Below are 17,473 nucleotides of genomic sequence, written 5' to 3'. Positions count from 1 at the left end.
TATGGCGGAGCCCAACGCGGTGGTGAGTGACCCGGGGCGGTGGGGAAGGCCTCCGGGCCCTCCCCACCACACGGCGCTGAAGCCCCGTTTCTCTCCTTCTCCCCAGGAGCAGCGCTGGCTGCAGGCGGCTCGGGATTTCGCCCGCCGAGCGCTCCCGGCCCGCGAGGGGCCTGGTGGGCCAGAGCTGCCGCCGCTGGACGCGGTGCTGCGGTGCTTACGGAGCGCGGGTGGCGGGGACCTGCCGCTCGGCTACAGGTGACCGCAGGGAGGAAGAAAAGGGGAGGGGAGGCGAGAAGAGGGGCGGAGAGGGATGAGGGGACCGAGGCGGGATGGGTGGGTGGGTGTGGGGGGGTGTGTGTGTGTGTGTGTGTGTGAGATGTGTGTGTGTGATGTGTCCCTTTGGGCCCGGTGCGCGCTCCTCTCCCGTGCACATGCGCCATTGGCACGTTCCGGCGGAGACGCCCCCGTCCCGCCCCGTTCCACCGTGCAGGGTCCGGGCGCAGCCACGGGCCGGTGGTGCGGGGCTGGTGGGGCCCTCCCGGGAGCCCAGCACAGTGGCTGTAGCAGCAGCAGCAGCAGTAGCAGCTGCCGCCGCCAAGCGAGCGCCTCTCGCTCATGTGCGAGATGCCTGCCCCGGATGCTGGGTGTGGGAGGGATGTTGTCGAAGACGGGTAACCGCATGCATTTTCTTGGCTTCGATGCGCCCCCGATCGCTCTTGCGGTATGATTAAGCACCGTATCCGCTAGTCTGCGGTAGGTAGAGTGTGTAACCAAAGTAGGGCACCTCTCTGAGAGCGAGCTGCTGTACTGCACAGCGTTTGCACAGCAGCTTCCCAGCTGGATCCTGCTAGCCTGCTTAGGGGACAATTCCTGGGCATGGTCTCTGAGCCTGTTGGCCAGCTGAGGTCTGTCTTCAAGTGTGAACTCTCACAAAGGTGGAATCAAGGATAGTGTGGCCCATATTTTAGTTGGTAAAAGGCATTTGGGTGCTTACCATCATGAAAAACACGCAACTTGCTGAGAGATTCATATTGGAAGGTTTGGCTTCTCTGGATCTACTTTTCACTTGCTCCAACTTATGGTGGGAGAATGTCTATTAAAACCCCTGGTGCAGCTGGTTTTGGGACAAAGATCAACTGGAATTTCTCCTCTGGGCAACCTCTTCCAGTGTCTCACCACCCTCACAGTAAAGAATTTCTTCCTAATATCTAATCAAAATCTACCCCCTTTCAGTTTAAAACCATTACCCCTCATCCTATCACTACACACCTTGATAAAAAGTCTCTCCCCATCTTCCTGTAGCCCCCCTTTAGGTACTGAAGGCTCCCCAGAGCCTTCTTCAGGCTTAACAACCCCAGCTCTCTCAGCCTGTCTTCATAGGAGAGGTGCTCCAGCCTTCTGATCATCTTCATGACCCTCCTCTGGACTCACTCCAACAAGTTCATAACCTTCTTATGTTGGGGGCCTCAGAGCTGGATGCAGTACTCCAGGTGGGGTCTCACAAGAGCAGTGTAAATGTCAGAACTAGTAACTGTTCTCCCTCTCACCTCCCCTGACATGTACTGTTCTATTTTATCACTGTGTTCTGTTTTATCAACTCTCAATTTTTTATGGTTTTTTTTCCCCAAGTCTCCCACATGCCTGCTCAGGTGACCCTTGTAGCAAAGGGTGTCTGTTTTCAGAGAGGATGCTCAAGCAGAATATGTTGACTGAGCTGAGAGAGATCCTTGATAAATGCCAGTGATTGAGTTGATTCTTGCTATGGGGTATCATCAGACCACACCAACAGCTAAGACTCTTCTGACTTAGACAAGCTTTATCCACTGCAGTGATCACTGTAATTCCCAAACTTTGAAGACTGAGTTTTTCCTATAGTTTTCCTTTTCTTTTCTTTCCAGTTTCATCTCCATCTCTGACCTACAACATCAGCAGTGCATGCCATGCTGCAGCCACCTGACCTGGAGCACTAATGAATTTAAAGAATGGGCTCATCAAGGACAAGATGTTTTACCCATGCAGAGCACTTTGCCAAGAACTTATCTGATGTTGGTTGGCTATTTAACAGATGGAAGACAAGACGACAAAGAGAAATTGGTAGATGGTTGCCTATACTTGAAAGACAGTACTGGGATAATTCCATGTGAGGTATGTCCTCAGCCTGAGGGATTCTGTGTTTATTCCCACTTCTGTCGTAGACCACCAGGGACTTCAGATGGTCTGCTGAAGTCTGTAGTGAGGGAAGTAACATATCTATGTAACAGGCAGGAAAACAGCAGGCTCAGATCCTGGGGAGAGGATAGAACATGTCAAATTTGACATTGCCAGGAGGACACTGAATGTGCTGGCCTGGAAAGTGAGGCAGCCTAATGTACAGTTCTGTTAAATTCTCAACAGGTGAGGTGGCCTGGGAGAGCTGGAGGTCATAGAACTACCTTCTATTTGTTGAATTCCAACTAATGGAGCAGAAACAACTTTCTGGAGAGTTGTACTGTGCGTTCAGCGATGCATTGATGACATACTTCCAGGGAGTAACAGCTTGCGTGACAGTGATACTGAATTAAAAGCCTTCTGAAGGTTATAGCAAGGAGAGTCTAGATAAGAGGTAACCCCTAGAGTGGGTGATGAAAGAGCACTGAGGTTGTGGTTTCCAAGGAGGTGAAGAACTAGGAAAAAGTTATATAGGTATGAACTTCTAACTGAAAACAGAGGGGAAAAGGAAGCAGGTGAGAATTTTAGAAAAATAGTCTGAAAATAACAAAAGTCTTGCAGTGAATTAACTATCACCTTGCTGAGAGGGTATGACTATAGCCCAGGAAATGCCAGCTGTAGAGCTCAGAAAATCTGTTTCAGACTTGCATCTGGAAGGACAGAAGTTCGTGCAAGATAGGAGAGTGGGCAGAAAACACTGCTCTCATTTAGTAATGAAGCCCAGCAGTAGAACAAGAGTTTGTGATGTGCATACCAGGGCAAATTAGTAATGAACATTGTAAGTAATGCTGAGAAGACATACTGTAGCTCATCTCAGGCTTTTATCTCTTTATCTTTTGTCTTAGCTCCTGCATTTTGAACTTGAGTGGCTGGAGTCGCTGTTCCTTTTCCCAAGCTGGTCATATATACCACAGACAGACCAGAGCGCAGCAGGGTACGTGGAAATCCTAGTGGATCCAGTGCCAGTAAATCTCCCAGAGGAAGTACCTGACAGCATTCCAGTCACCTACCCGACATCAGCTGAGCCACTGCTTACCTCCAGGTAAACACCTACCATGCTCAACTCCATCATAGTGCTGTTGCTCTGGTTTGGCAGGTACCATGAAGAGCGCTTGTCTTAGGAAGAGCCAAATTCTGTTTCTGCCACATGTGGAAGCATAATGGTGAGTGGCAGAAGTAAAAATTACACAGTAAAGCCACTTTTAATTAATCCGTTTTTTTCCTAGACTTTACTGGAAGTTTTTATTTTGTATTTTGACAAAATAAGACATATTTTAATTATTTGCCCAGGGAAGTGGTTGAGGCACCATCCCTGGAGGTATTTAAAAGCTGGGTTGACATAGGACTTAGTTATATGGTTTAGTGATGTTTTTTTATCAGAGTTAGGTTGATGGTTGGACTAGATGATCTCAAAGGTCCCTTCCAACCTAGACAATTCTATGATTCTATTTCCAGATGTATTTTGATACTACACAAAGGGCATGAGAACAAAGTGATTATTCGGCTTTCACTGAGGCTAAAATTCACTCCTTTGATTACCACAACTTTTTTTTTTTTGAACCTGCAGTGAACCAAAAGTATTATTGAAAGTATTTCTAAATTGTAATGTGAAATTAATATACACCACTGGTCAAGTTCTGAAGGGAGCCTACAAGAAAGCTGGAGATGGCATATAGTGATAGGACGAGGGGCAATGGCTTCAAACTGGAAGAAAGTAGATTTAGATGAGGTATTAGGGAGAAGTTACTTACTGTGAGGGTGGTGAGACACTGGAACAGGTTGCCCAGAGAAGATGTGGATGCCCCATCCTTGGAAGTGTTCAAGACCAGGGTGGATGGGGTTTTGATCATCCTGGTCTTGTGGGAGGTGTCCCTGCCCATGGCAAGGGGATTGGAACTAGATGATCTTTAAGGTCCCTTCCAACCCAGACCTTTCTATGATTCTTATCAGATTGCTGAGATAAGGTGCCAGCTAAATGTCTGCTGATAAGAGTAACTATGATCCTTGGTGGAAATAATAAATACAGTATGTGAAAGTATAGCCAATGGAATTGCAAATCCTACTGCAGTTGATAATGTCAGGTTGTGCTAGATCATGTTTTATCTTCTTGAGTGGAGAATTCTTGGTGTAATTTAATAACAATAAAATGTGACTAGTCAGGCTGCTTTAGTTTCTTTTTAGTTTTCTTTTGTTTTAATTATCTGCTTGTGAGAAACTTTAAGCTTAGGTGTTTGATTTAGCTCAACAGACCTTTCTAAACAAGATAACTATTTCTATATTTCAATGTACGCTCTCAGGCTTTTCACATAAAGCTCCTCTGCTATTCCCTGGTATCTGACCAATTTTCTATGTTCCTTCTTTAAAAATTTTACCAATAAGATGCTGGTACTAGTGTGTGTGGACTTCCTAGTATTTCTTTTTAATAAAGTCATAAAGGTAGATAATTGTTTATATCTTTTAGAATCAAGAATGTTTGTTTAGAGTAAGTGGGATGGTTATATTCAATTACAGTAGGAGTTGAAATGAAAATGACAAATGGAATGACATTTGTTTGTTTGAAATGAATTTTTTTTCACTTTTTGAAATGAAAGTTTGAAATGACAAACAGAAATGACTGAAGAAATGTCACCTCTCTCTTCTCATCTGCTTTCAGTTTTGCTGCTCTTTCACTCTATGCCAAGTTTGTTAGCAAGACTCCATTGTTGCTTTCAGGCATCTTTTGTTTATAGGCTTGGAGCTTCTACAGTGTCACATTCCATGGATCCACAAAGCCGAGTTCTGCTTTCTGCTGAAGAATTTCTTGTGACTTTTTGTTTTTTCTTTTGACCTGAAATTAGCTTCTTTTTTGTGGTAAAGCTTTTTATAGTCTGACTGTTGTCATGGAACGTGTGAATTTGTTCAACACAACCCTGCTGTCTTCAAATATTAAGGTTTTTTAAAATATCAAAGGGATTTGATATATAAAAGTTAAAGTAAGAATTTCATAGCCAAATATTGTTTTAAAAACTTCTCTGAAAGATGGTCCATATTACCTTGTTGGATCATTTACTTCTAGAGAATACGTGCTGTATATTTGTTTATTTTGCTTTAGAGGTATTTTTGAGTTCTTTCATTTCTGATTTCCTTTGCCTCCTCAATTGTCCTCTAGAATTCCATGGAAGAAAAAATCAAAGCTCACAGTGGCAGGTGAATTGGCCAGACTCGGGCCTCTCCTTTGTATTCGCCAGAAGACATTTTTCTTTCTGTTTCTGAAGTGCTTCACCTCAGCTGTTTCGGTCCCTGTGCTGGTGCAGGTAAGTCCTTGGAATTTTGCTCATAGATTGACCGTCTGTATCTGCGTATGTACTAGTTGATTCATTTTTTGAAGCTTGCCCTTGGCTTCCCAGTTTGATTTATTCTTCCTTTTACTAGTGATTCTCTGAGTTTTGTTTGGTTTGGTTTTGTTGGTTTTTTTTTTTTATTCCATGCAGCCTACAATAGTCCTTGTGTGTTAAGAAGTCTAGTTCTATGCCCTGCAGAAATACAGCCCTCCTCCCTCATGCAGTTGCAGTGTCCCTGAACATCTTGCAGATACCACCCTTTTGCTAAGAGTGTGAGGCAGTCCTCTTGAAGGAGAAGGTTTTTTGTGTGGGGTTATCGGGCTTAAGAAGAACTTTTTCCAGTGCAGGAGGTGCTGACGTCACTTTTGGTTTCTCTGCTCTAGAAGCCCAACCAGATGGCATGGCATCATAGCCTCCAGTTGGGTCACAGGTACACAATAACAGGCCTGAGTATGTCCAGCCTGAAGAAATCTGGACAAAGGATATTTGTTGCTAGTGCTTCTTCCTGCCTTCTGCCCTACTGTGCAGAGCAGGCGAGGGAGCCGCCACTGGACAGTGCTTGGCAAGGAGAATCCACTCAGTCTTCTTCCCTTGAGACTGCTGAACAGCTCAGTAATTCCTTGGAGCTGGGAGCTGAAGGGGAGAGGCCAGGATCAACCAAAGAGTCCAAGATCATCTCATATGAGGTAAGGATTTGTAGGGTTAGCTTTCACCCACTTGTGCTCTAGGGTTTCAGCTGCTGGCCTGCAACATCTTATTTTCATCATTAATTTATTTCCCTATTGCTCAGGCCTAGGTTCTGGGACTCTTTACACTCCTGTAACTTTCTGTTTGCTTTCTATTTAGGGAACTGTCACAAAAGTCCTCAATGTCCAAGCTGGTCTCTTTTTACTGGATAACAAAGTCTGCTTGTGCCTTGCTTACCAGCAATTGTTGAACTCTGCACGTGGACTCCGACCAGGAGCGTGTGTGGAGGTAAGTTGAGACTTATGAAGCATAAAGCATTCAGTGGAAAAGGCTCAGGCCCTGGGGGTGGCTCTTGGGTGTGTGGGTCAACAGAAGACTATAAGGACATTGGAATTATTTCAGCAAGTATCTGGAACAAAATTGGGGATCTTACTGTTTAGGCTTGATCATGAGAGTCAAAAGGATTATTATCTGATTACTCCCTAAGCCTTCTCAGGGCCTTCAGGCCCATTGGATTTATAGACAATCCAGTTGAGTGACAAAGGATTTAGGGTGGGGTGATGGTTTTGGGGAGTGGTGGCAGACCAGCCATCTCCTCTCTTAAGTTGTATGTCTGTGTATCTCAGCTCATCGATGTCCACCTCCTGCAGAAGCCTCTGATATCCTTCCCTTTCATTGTACTTGGTGCTTGCCTGAGCAGCACTGTTGTGCTGAAGAGTTTTTCAAGGCTCAGCACTCCCTACCAGCCACCGGCCTCTTCAGGAAATCTCTACTTACAGCTGCTCTTCCGCTACAACCTTGGTATGCCAGTCTACCTCTGGCTGGTGAGCCTCCTGGAGACATTTGAGGAGAGGTGAGGACAGTTCTTCTGAAGTCAGGCTATGCATAAATGTGCTTTGTAGACCACCTGGGTGTCTTCTAGACCAAGGGTTCACAAAATTACTGTGCTTGGATACTAATAGCAGCAGCAATTGCTTCTGGTTTACTGGCCTAAGCAAGCCATCTGTCTAGATTTCACATCATGTCCAGTTACTTGAACCTTGCAGTTACTCTTATGAGAAAATCCTGTATGTTTTTTCAGTGCATATGGAGTAAGCCCACTGCTCTCGGGAAGCTGCAGCACTCCAGAGCTCATGTACTTCTGTGTAGGAAGTTTTGTCCTGAAATACGGAAGCACTGTAGGGATACGTGCCTGCCAATGTGGTTTGCTTGGCAAATCAAGGTGGGCACTGAGGCTGAAGCTGGAAACTGCTGCTGCAATCAGATCACAAGCAATATAAAGGCTCTTGTGTCCTGGCTGCTCACAGGAGCAGCAACAGCTGCTCAGCATATCACTTTGAGATATTCCGAGTATTGCCAGTAGTGTCAGCATTCATTCGAGAGCCTCTGTCTTAGCAGATTTTCCCACACATGCTTACCTCTGGGTCTTCCAGATGGCTTCCTGCTCTCCCTGACGGCTGTGCTTTGTTCACATGACAGCTGTGGGCCAGTTTCTGGGTTTACTTCTGGGTTCTGTTAGTGAAAATATTTGTGTTTGTTCTGGAATAGTTATGGTTGATCACTGTAACTGCTGCCTTGGACTTTAAAAACTAAAATGTATATATTTAATCTCAGGCAGTCAAATAGCAGTTTATAGAATGCTCAGTCTTCCTGTGCTTCACTGACGCTGTGGAATTTTTACCATGCTTTCCAATAAAACAGCTTCAGTTTTGCCCCAGGAATGACACGAGCTACAAGTTTCAGTTTTTATTAGCTTTTCTACTTCCTTTAAATGTGATTGCTAAGTCTTGCTACTGCTTGAAAGTTGTTCCAGTGAGTTAGTTCCTATCTCTTTTTATTTGAGTTCACCTTCTGTTATTTAGACTTTTTTTTGACTGGCAGTGTGATCACTTCTAGGCATTCAAAAGCAGTGAGCTAGACTTCTGAAAGGAAGACAACACAAGGAAAATATTGGAACAAGAGTAATCTGTGATTGTTTCTGTCTTGTGATTTTTGCTTAATGTAAAAGAAATCCAAGTATACCTAACATGAGCGATCATATGAAGCTTAGCCAATATGCAGGGTTGTCCATTTGTGTGACTTAGAGGGAGATTATTTTTGGGTGGGGCTTTTTTGTCCACTTGAGTTTTGAGATTTTGTCAGTCTGTCCATTTCTGAATATTTTCCTGTTCCTTGTCTGCTTGCCTGACATAAATCTGCATCACCTTTAAATGTTCGTGGTTTTAATCACTTCATGTTCTTTTTGCACTCTCCTTAGTTCTTGTCCTACACAGCACATTCACTCATAACAAGCAGAAAGAATCTCAGATTTACATGCAAAACTCACTAAGAAGTGAGGATTGCTAATGCTTCTGTCACATTTTTTTTCAGGTTTTCTTGTTTCTTTGGGCGCCGTCGACTGTTGCTTAGCTCTACGCACCAAAACCCTGGAGCTGCTGAGAAGTTCGTTGTCCCCCTTCTGCAAGCTGTGGTGCCAGATAGAGAGAAAGCAAGAGATATTTATAATGAAATCCTAGCAAAAATACACCAGTGTCCCCTGCAGAAGGTGAGTAAATGCTCTGTGAGCTCTTTCCTGTTTGTCTGGTGGGAAGAAATTCAGCTGGTTCATTCTTTCTTTCTTTTTTCTTAGTATTTGACCCTGAACCCCCCATGCCAAGCCCCGTCTCTCTCGGCAGTTTGTTGTCTGGCAGAACAGAAGAGCTGGGAAGGCTTCAGTCCATCACAACTGCTTTCCCCCTTGGAGGCACAGCACATGGGCTCCCAGGAGCTGAATCGCAGACTGGCCTGGTCCTACTGCACACTCTCAGCAGAAAGCTTCCAGCCCCGACTGGTAAGTGCTTAATTCCCTGTACTGTCTGTGCTTTGAAAGTTCCTGGTCCTCCCCATGCTTTCCAGCACCCTGTCTGATGCATTCCTGTTTCTCCTGTTAGGGAATGACACTGCTTTTCTCACCTGTGGTGTGCTGAACACAGGCTGAATTCAGGCTGCTGCTATACACATTTCGATTCATGGCTTTCAAAGATGGGAAGTGTTTGATGCTCTTTGCAGCTTTCTTTCTGTTGCAGATACTACTGGGTGTGCTGAGAGTCTCCTCCAGGAGCAGTTCCCTCCAGCTACAGGACAAGAGCAGCACGCTTCCCTGCGTGATATCCCATAAGGATGGTAGCCCATTTGCCCATACAGCTCTCATAGGTATGTCCCACTAAGGTAAATTTGAGAGTGCTGGGCTTTTGCTGTTCCGCCATCTGGCTCCAAAACAAGGAAGAGGAGACTGGGTATGGACATACTGAACTGTCACTGCCTGGTCTTGTGACTGTAAAATGAGGAAATTGAGCTTGCTGTTTTCTATTCTCTTTTTATTAGCTCAGCTCCTTTCTCTGCCGTGTTTGCAGGATCACTCTTGCAGGTAGAAAACTACCAGCTTGTAGTGGAGAGATTCCTTCAGACTGATTTTCCCTCCTGGAAGCAGCTGGCAAATCTGGAGCATGTGAGGGAGAAAAAAACAAGGCAAGTCCCTTTGTTCAGTGCCCAATTAAAATCATCACCCTGCAGTTCACAGCTATTTTGGACTATGGTAAAGCTGCTTAGTATTTCAGTGCCAAAGCAACTGTCCTTTGCTATTTGCAGGAAAGGAGATCTTTATCAGCAACAAACCCACTATCTCAATTTTGTTCAGAATGCACCCAGCCTGGTAGCTGTCCTTTACTTCACCCTTTCCCACTGTTCCTGCTGATTACCTGCGGGGCGCTCACCAGAAGTACTTTTCCCAGATAACTGCTTGTTATAACATCCCCCTCTCTGGAACAGGGAGTTTCACTGCCACCGTTTGTCATTTCAGTGTCTATGTGCAGTTCTACTTTGAGGATGTTCAGATTCTCCATGCTGCTGAAGGACAAATCCAGAAAGCCCTTAGGAGTGGAAACAGCTTCTCTTTGAGGAAGAAGGATGAGCTGGAAACCCCAGAAGCAAAAATGATGAAATTGGAGGATCCCAAGCCAGACACTCACAGAGATGAGAACTGTGAGAAGGGCCAGAGCAACACTAGAACAACCAGCTGTGTCTCTCACCTATTCTTGGTTACCCAGAAAGAGGGTCTTATATTACGCAATTACCAACTACCCAGAGAAGAAGGTGGAGAAGGACAGGACCTGCAGCGCAGTTTCCAAGCCACAGTGCTCTGGCTGGGCAGACCTCAGCTCTGGAGCCACCCCACAGAAACTGGGAATCTACCGGAACTGGAGGAGACCAGCTGTGATGGAGAAGAGGGCATGACACGACAAGAAGTGAGGCAGGAGGCAGTTTTAGGGGGTGGTTTGATAAGGCTGGGAGCTGGCTCCTCAAGGAGCTTGTGTGATAATTAAGAATCTAGATCCCTAATCAACAAGAGAGTGATTTTTGTCTTGGTTATCCTTGATGGTGCTAACCTTACTTCCCAAGCAGGACATTCTCTTCTGGGCTTGCTTTCTTCTTGCTGTATTTTTCATTTTCTACCTTTTTCCCAACATTTCTCATCACCTTTTCTCTCTTTCTCTCTCCTCCCCTTCCCTGCCAGGCACTACTGCTCTTCATGGGGAAGTCTCTACGATGGTTTCCATTTCTGCATCTGGATGGGCTGTATCGCTTCATTGTGCCTTGCTGCTCGGTAAGAGAGAGGTTGTCTTGCTGTTTCCTGCGAGAGACTTTTTGCTGAACTGCATGTGGGAGTTGAGGAGTCAGAGGGGTGACTAAGCTCTTTTCAAGGCTTGGAATTCCCATCCGTCTTGCCAAGGAGCAGCTTCAGTTCTGTGTTTGGTTAAAATTCTCAGAGCTCTGAGTTCAGTGGATTTTATTTTTCTTTAAACCACAGTTCTTCAGTGGCCCTTTTTTCCTATATAGCTTTCTTCTCCTTCCTTTAATAGTCCTCTTCCTTGCCTTATTTCTCTCAGGACTTGGAAGTGTTTGACAAGCTCTGTTTTCCACCTGTGCCAGCAAAGTTCCTGAGCAGGTCATCCTGCCCTCTGTGCCTGCCTGTCCAGGATACCTGGCACTTACAGCATGAGACATGGATCTCCTGTCTGAGTGAGCACCAGGTATGCAGTGCCTTATTGCTCTGGGCTTTCACAGGGGACTTGTAGATCTCTCCAGAAATAGCTCTGAAAATTATCAATACAGAATGTCTTATTGATGAGACCCTTCTGCTCTAAGCTCCATCAGAGGCTGCTGCTGGGCTTCACATTTTCCTGCCTCAGAATTAATCTGGGGAAGAAGCATCAGTTGCTTTACAAGACTCTAAGCATGCAGAGCTTGTCCTTACTGCTCTGGCTGGGGATAGCCATAAACTACAATCTCTCTGAATCCATGTCTCCCCCTCTTCTAGCTGGCAGCCAGGTCGGTGCTGAGAGGCATGAACCAGAGAATTTCCTCCATTCCAGAAGTACTTAGCAACAGGTATGTTGGTCTGCCCCAAATTGAATGTGACCGTGCCTCAGGGAGTAGATCTGCATTCGTCTTTGTTGGAGACAATACTACATTAAACAGAGATGAGTTATCCACCCTAGGAATATGGTTTGGAAATCTTCCTATGTGCAAGTAGTCCAGACTGCCCCCATCCTGTTTATCAAAGTTAAAGGGATTGCAGGTGACAAAACTTCAAAATGGTGTCCAGAAAAAGTTTGAGCTACTAATGGTGTGGACTGGGTTCCAACGGTCTCTGCTAAATTCTGTCAGAAGTGAAAAAAGGTGCAGCAGGGAAAATAAGGCTGAATGTGTGAGGTTTTGTGTTGGTTTTTGATTGGTTTAGGATGACTTGCTCAAACAAATACTGGGGTTAGAAGCTTTTCTGTTCAAAGTGTGTTTAATCTGGGATGATATGCAAGCACACTGAAATCTTCAGCAGTGCCTTATAGTAAACTGAGTTTTTCTTTGGTTGGCTTCTTTCGCTAATTAAGAAAAACAATTAGGAGTTAAGCAGATGGAAGGCTGTAATGCCTCTCTCTTTTTCTTCTTCACTGCTGAGCCTGAAGAAGTAGAAAGCAAGTTAAAAGGGCCTCTTGTCCCTTTTAATTCTGCCTCTGAGGGCAAGCTGCCCTCAGCCCAGTAGCTCAGGTGCTCAAAGGCAGGTTCCTCTGAAACCAGGCTCAAGCAACAGCACTCCACCCTGTCCTTTGTGGCAATCTTGGAGTCAGGCCTTCTTCCACGCTCTTTGTCTTCAGGCATGACAGAAATCCTGGTCTGCTCTCAGTTTCACAGGTTCCCTTGTTTCTTTCTCTGGTGAGATAGCAGAGAGGACCTTGTGTGCCTCTCTCAAGAATGAGAAGCCATCTGTGACTCTTGGGCTTCAAAAGCAGAAAGGTAAGATTGTGACAGCCTGTAAGGTAACAACAGATTGATTCTCGCTTCTTTCTGTTTCAGAGAGACAGTACACTTGGCTACCTGTGCTCCTGTATCTGAGAGTAGCGGAACTATGCCAGGATGTTGCATCCCATTGCCTGTCAGAGGGTTGGGAAACTGTACACTGCATGTGTGTTGGGGATGGGAAAGGGAATACTGTACCTGGAGAATGTGTGAGGTGGAACAGCGATAGCCTGTTTGTGATGGGAGGGAAAACACCTCTAGCAGGTCCAGCTCTGTGACAGATGATGCTACCTGTGTGTGAGCTCATGGTGTGTGTCATTCTGTGCCTCCTTAGGGAGTCTGCTAGCCAGTGATCACAGCGTGAAGCTTAGCATCTCAGTTGCTCCAGGCTCCCCTGTTGTGGTGGACGTTTACATTGCTGCCACCTACCTGCAGCATCTCTGGGGTTTGCTACCTGGAGCCAAGATCTTCTTCCAGAATTTGGAACGCAAAATCTCCAGGTACCTCTGTCTTTAGAGCCCTGATCTGGGCCCTAGCTCTGACTTCTCTTACTGAAACCATGTCTAGACCTTTCCTCTTGTGGACTTTCCTCATCCCTTGCCCATGCCTGCATGTCTCCCAATACCTTGCTACAAATTATTTTCCTACTGTGTTACAGATGAAGGCCAACCCAGCCATGCCAAGAAAACTGAGTGGCTTGGTTTCTCTGAGCTCTTTCTGACATCGACTCTTTCATATTACAGATTCCATAATGTTTATTGCACATACATTGCCTCCAGCTGCATAAGCATCGTGTCTCTACCAGTTTCCCACCTACCTTTTCCTTCAAGGTGAGTCCAGTGTCTCTTCCCACTTTACAGTGTCCCAAGAAAGGTTGCTGTGTTCCAAGCTTCTCACATTCCTATTTTCTCTAGTCTTGCAGGAGAAACCTCATCCCCCTCGCTAGTGTTTATATCCAACTTGCAACCTCACCTGCCCCAGGCACGGATTTTATGCCACTTGTCCTGTGTACTGACTCTGTCCCTGCAATGGGTTTGCTCGCTTTGCAGCAGCATCTTCAAAGAGGTATTCAAGCTTCCACAGAGATTTTCTTGTCTTTGCTATCATGTAGAGGAAGTAAGAGTTCTTATCCCAATTCCAAAACCTCTTTTCCAGTGTCTGAAAAGGACTTGCTTATTAGAAAGGGACAGCTGATTAGAAGTGCGCATCAGCTATCAGGCAGGCTGGCAGCCAGGACTGGGGATGAAGCAAGGTCATGCAGGGGGAGAATCCTACTCTGTTAATGCTCTGCTTTTCCCATGTTCGCTGCTGTTGGGGTTCAGCACCTTGCAGCAGGTCATTTTTCTCCCCATACAAAGTTTTCCCAAGACCCTCATTGGAAATGCAGTGAAGTTCTTGAATCCTTTGCATAATTAAGTAGGGGAGGGTTAGTGGCCCCTCCCTTCTCTCTTTCTTATGCCCACCCGTACATAGCTGTAGCTTTACTCTTCCTTCAGGGGAGGTGCACCCGATACAGCCCACCATGTCCATCACACACAGGAGTGAGACAAGCCAGTGCACGGTAAGCGCTGTAGAGATTGGATATGGAAAGAGGTGGGTAGGAGGGAACAAATTACACCACCACAGAGGGGAGGGGAAAATGAGATCAAGGATGGGATGTGGACAGAATAGCAAGGGCAGAAGCTAAAATTGTCATGTCTTCCCAGATGTAAACAGACCTCCTTCTCTCTTTACTGAGATCTGTTGTCTGGGATATGACCCTTGTGAGGGAGGCAGGCATTGTCCTGACCTCCCTCCGCATTTTAGTCTGCCTGCTCTGTCCATAGGGTGCTGGTGGAAGATGGAACGGGTGAAGCTTTTGTGCTGTGCAGGAACCAGCACGTGGCAGCGATGCTGGGCCTGAGCCTTCTCGAGTGGGAAGCTCTGCAGAACTGTGTGCAGAACAGGGGCAGAGTGTCCATTCAGCACGGGGAAGCTACTGGCACAGGGGTGAGTGGGTTATTCTGGTAGCGATTGCAGCATGCTGGGCTCAAGCCTCAGCTGGACTGGATTTCTCTTTGCTGTGGGGGTTCCAGTGGCTCCCTGCCTCCCTCTGCACATTCACTGGCAAGACACCCCTTCCTTCCTCAGTGTGTAGAGGAACCTGAAGATTTCATTGCTTGCTACCTAAGGAGCTTGTGCAGGAGTCCTCTCATCTGTCGCCCTATCCTGCTGGATTTCAGCCTAGACAGGAAGCCTTCCAAGATCCTGCAGCCTGGTAAGCAAGCACTGTTGGCTTTTGTAATATTTAGCGTGGGAAGGAAGGGAGGAGCTGTCTGACCAGGCTGGGGAAGGAAAACCTTCACTGCCCACAAAGCAAGATCTTTGGAGGATTTCCAGGGAATTGTGAATTCTGTAGTGTAGAGCTGAGACATGTCTTAACAGAACCATGGTTACAAAAATACAGAAATAATATTATAAAATTCACTATATTTTCACTATAAAATTCACAACATTTTTCTACTTAAAAATAGTATTGAATTGTCCTTGTAGTTATGGTGGAACACTTGGAGCTTCTCCATTCGAATTTTATATACAGTTCGAGGAAAATATATCAGCTAAACAACCAGGACAGTAATTGTTCTGAGGTGTCAGTAAGGCAGGAGGTGGGGGTTGTATGTGTGTGTGTGGTAGTGGTGGTGGGAGAGAGCGTGTTTATTAGTATTCCCCTTTTGCCCTCCCATCCCTGATATTAAGGTACAGGTTTATTTCTGTGCCTCTTACACGCAAAACTTTCTCTGTTTTAGAGCAAGGTTCCCTGTCCTTGGATGGGATGGGGTTCTGGCCAGCCAGAGTTACTGTGCAGACCTCTGAAATCAAGTGGGTTTTGACTTTAGACAGGACAGCAGGTAGAGTCAAGACTAGGCCTGAAACTCCTCACCATGGCTACAGAGTTTATAGCCTTGAAGAGTTTTGAATTTGTGGGTGCTGATGTCCGGGCTCATGCTGCCACAACTGCGCAGTTGCTGAGTTAAGGGGACGTTCTTCTCAGCTGCTTGCACTAACACTAGCATTTGAGTATGAGTCCAGGTGCTGCAGGGGTTGATTTGCTAAGCTCACCAGAGGATCCTCCGCTGTGGAGACATTATCCTTGGGCTATCATGTAACACTGTCTGTAAGGCCACGTTGCTGATGGTGATAAAAAATATAAAGCTCAGTGCATCAGCTATGGGAGCAGCACGTAGTTCACAATGTTTCAGAGTGTAAAATGTCTGTTTCCTCCAAGCTGGAGGGATGCTGGCCAAATGCATTCATCTGCTTTTACATGCTGGATTCATTAATTGTGCTGTCCTTTGAGGTTTAGCAGATGCCAAGCAGCTGCTGCAAGGCCTTTCCTCCCCCAGCAACTTCTACAGCTGTGTGCTAGAACAGAGCAGGAGCCCTGTACTGAGTAGGTATGGGTTGTATCTTTCCCCTTCAGCTCCACTGCAGCTGAGAAATTTTCGGTGCGGTGAAGTGGAGTTTGTGTCACAAGTGGGACCTCGGCTGAGCCTGCTGTGCCTGAATGTGGAGGAAGTGGAACAAGGCACCTTAAGCTATCTGAACAGCGAGAGGATTAGGAGGACATCTAGTCACTGCCGAGTGGGAGCCACTGCTTGACATCTCTCCCAACAGGAGAGGAACTATGGAAACACCTACCTGGGATTGGGAGCGTTTTTGTTAATCTCCTTTCCAGTGGGAGCACGGGCCTGTGAGCACAGGGTGAAGGGTGCAATCAAGAAGCTGCTGTGACATGTGGAATTCCTGAATGGTCATTCTGGACCATTGCCACCAGTGCTACTGGACAACGTTTTGGAAGAAAGATGTTCAGTACTTTGGGCCTAGGGCACACAGTGTGTGTATTTTATGTGGTAGTATCTACTAAATAAAGCTATTAAAATACAGTTTAAATAATGCCATATCTACTCTAGGGTTTACTTGCTATAGAGGGAATGAGGCACAACATAGATCCTTGGTTTATGAGCCAGAGCCAGGCATTTTGCAGATCATTCACTGTCTTCATGCAAAATTGTACAGTTGCCACAAGGGATAGTTAAGTTAAGGAGTAAGTTACTGTTCGGATACTAATCACAGACATTGTTTTTCAGCCTAAACAGTGGCCTGAACATTATGTGGGGCTGGTAACAAGAGGAAGGCAGTGAGCTGTGATACAAATTCACAAAGTGCTATGGGCTTGCCCGTCTGCTCCCAATTAGGAAGAGCAATGGTGTGTGGTATGCAATGGCACGTGCCAGTATCCATGGTGGCATAGCAGACTAGCCAGCACGACACGTGGGAAATCACCTTTTGAAGAGATTCCTCTCCCATCTGCTTGCAGTGATGACCAAGTGTACTGCGCTGGCTTTTTGGCAAAATGACATCCAGATCCTTCATCTTGTGCTGTAGGCTAGTAAATTCCCCATACAGTTGCTTCCCTGCCTTATTCCATGTGTAGTGCCGACCCCGTGTTTGAACAGCTACTCTGTTTTGGGGCGGGTTTGTTGGGTGTTTCCCCCCTGCCCTTCCCCCTTAGTTTGAGCTTTATATTAAACTTCAGGGGGTGGGTTTATTGAGCGTGTATAAAATATCTTCCCTCTCAAGGCCTGCTGGCCACTTCTAAGACCAAAGGGTAAGTGGCACGAGACCTAACAGATACCACCATTCAACAAAGTTCTGAGGCTCCATCCTAAAAGATGTTGCCGAAACAGCTTAAAGCAAAGGTCTACACAAGTTTTGCTGTGGCAGCCTTTTTGGTAGATGCTTTCTAGAAAATGGTAAAGATTTTGCTTAAGATTACTCCCCACCCTTCCCAAAGAAAACAAACCCCCCCAAAATAAACTGTCAGCCTGAGGAAAATGTTGACTGTAATTGATGTAAGATGAAGAGATCAAAATCTTGATTAAAAA

General features: G+C 45.9%; 1 protein-coding gene across 1 annotated transcript; it reads left to right on the top strand.

Moving 5' to 3' along the window:
- The first annotated feature begins 1 nt into the window (after position 1).
- CTC1 (CST telomere replication complex component 1) lies at positions 2–17,412 on the top strand. Its single transcript, XM_074154220.1, has 25 exons — positions 2–22; positions 107–255; positions 1,899–2,145; positions 3,054–3,250; positions 5,357–5,501; positions 5,912–6,214; positions 6,375–6,503; positions 6,842–7,068; positions 8,586–8,760; positions 8,845–9,045; positions 9,281–9,407; positions 9,608–9,722; positions 10,054–10,498; positions 10,768–10,857; positions 11,141–11,284; positions 11,572–11,642; positions 12,436–12,545; positions 12,883–13,048; positions 13,292–13,378; positions 13,463–13,613; positions 14,045–14,109; positions 14,375–14,537; positions 14,679–14,805; positions 15,335–15,436; positions 16,009–17,412. The coding sequence occupies exons 1-25, from the start codon at positions 2–4 to the stop codon at positions 16,185–16,187; spliced, it is 3,936 nt and encodes a 1,311-aa protein (XP_074010321.1). The 3' UTR covers positions 16,188–17,412.
- Positions 17,413–17,473: the final 61 nt, after the last annotated feature.

The sequence above is a fragment of the Numenius arquata genome, chromosome 1, assembly GCF_964106895.1.
Source record: "Numenius arquata chromosome 1, bNumArq3.hap1.1, whole genome shotgun sequence".
NCBI lineage: Eukaryota > Metazoa > Chordata > Aves > Charadriiformes > Scolopacidae > Numenius > Numenius arquata.
Note: the sequence above shows the minus strand (reverse complement) of the source record. Positions and strands in the feature narration are given on the sequence as shown.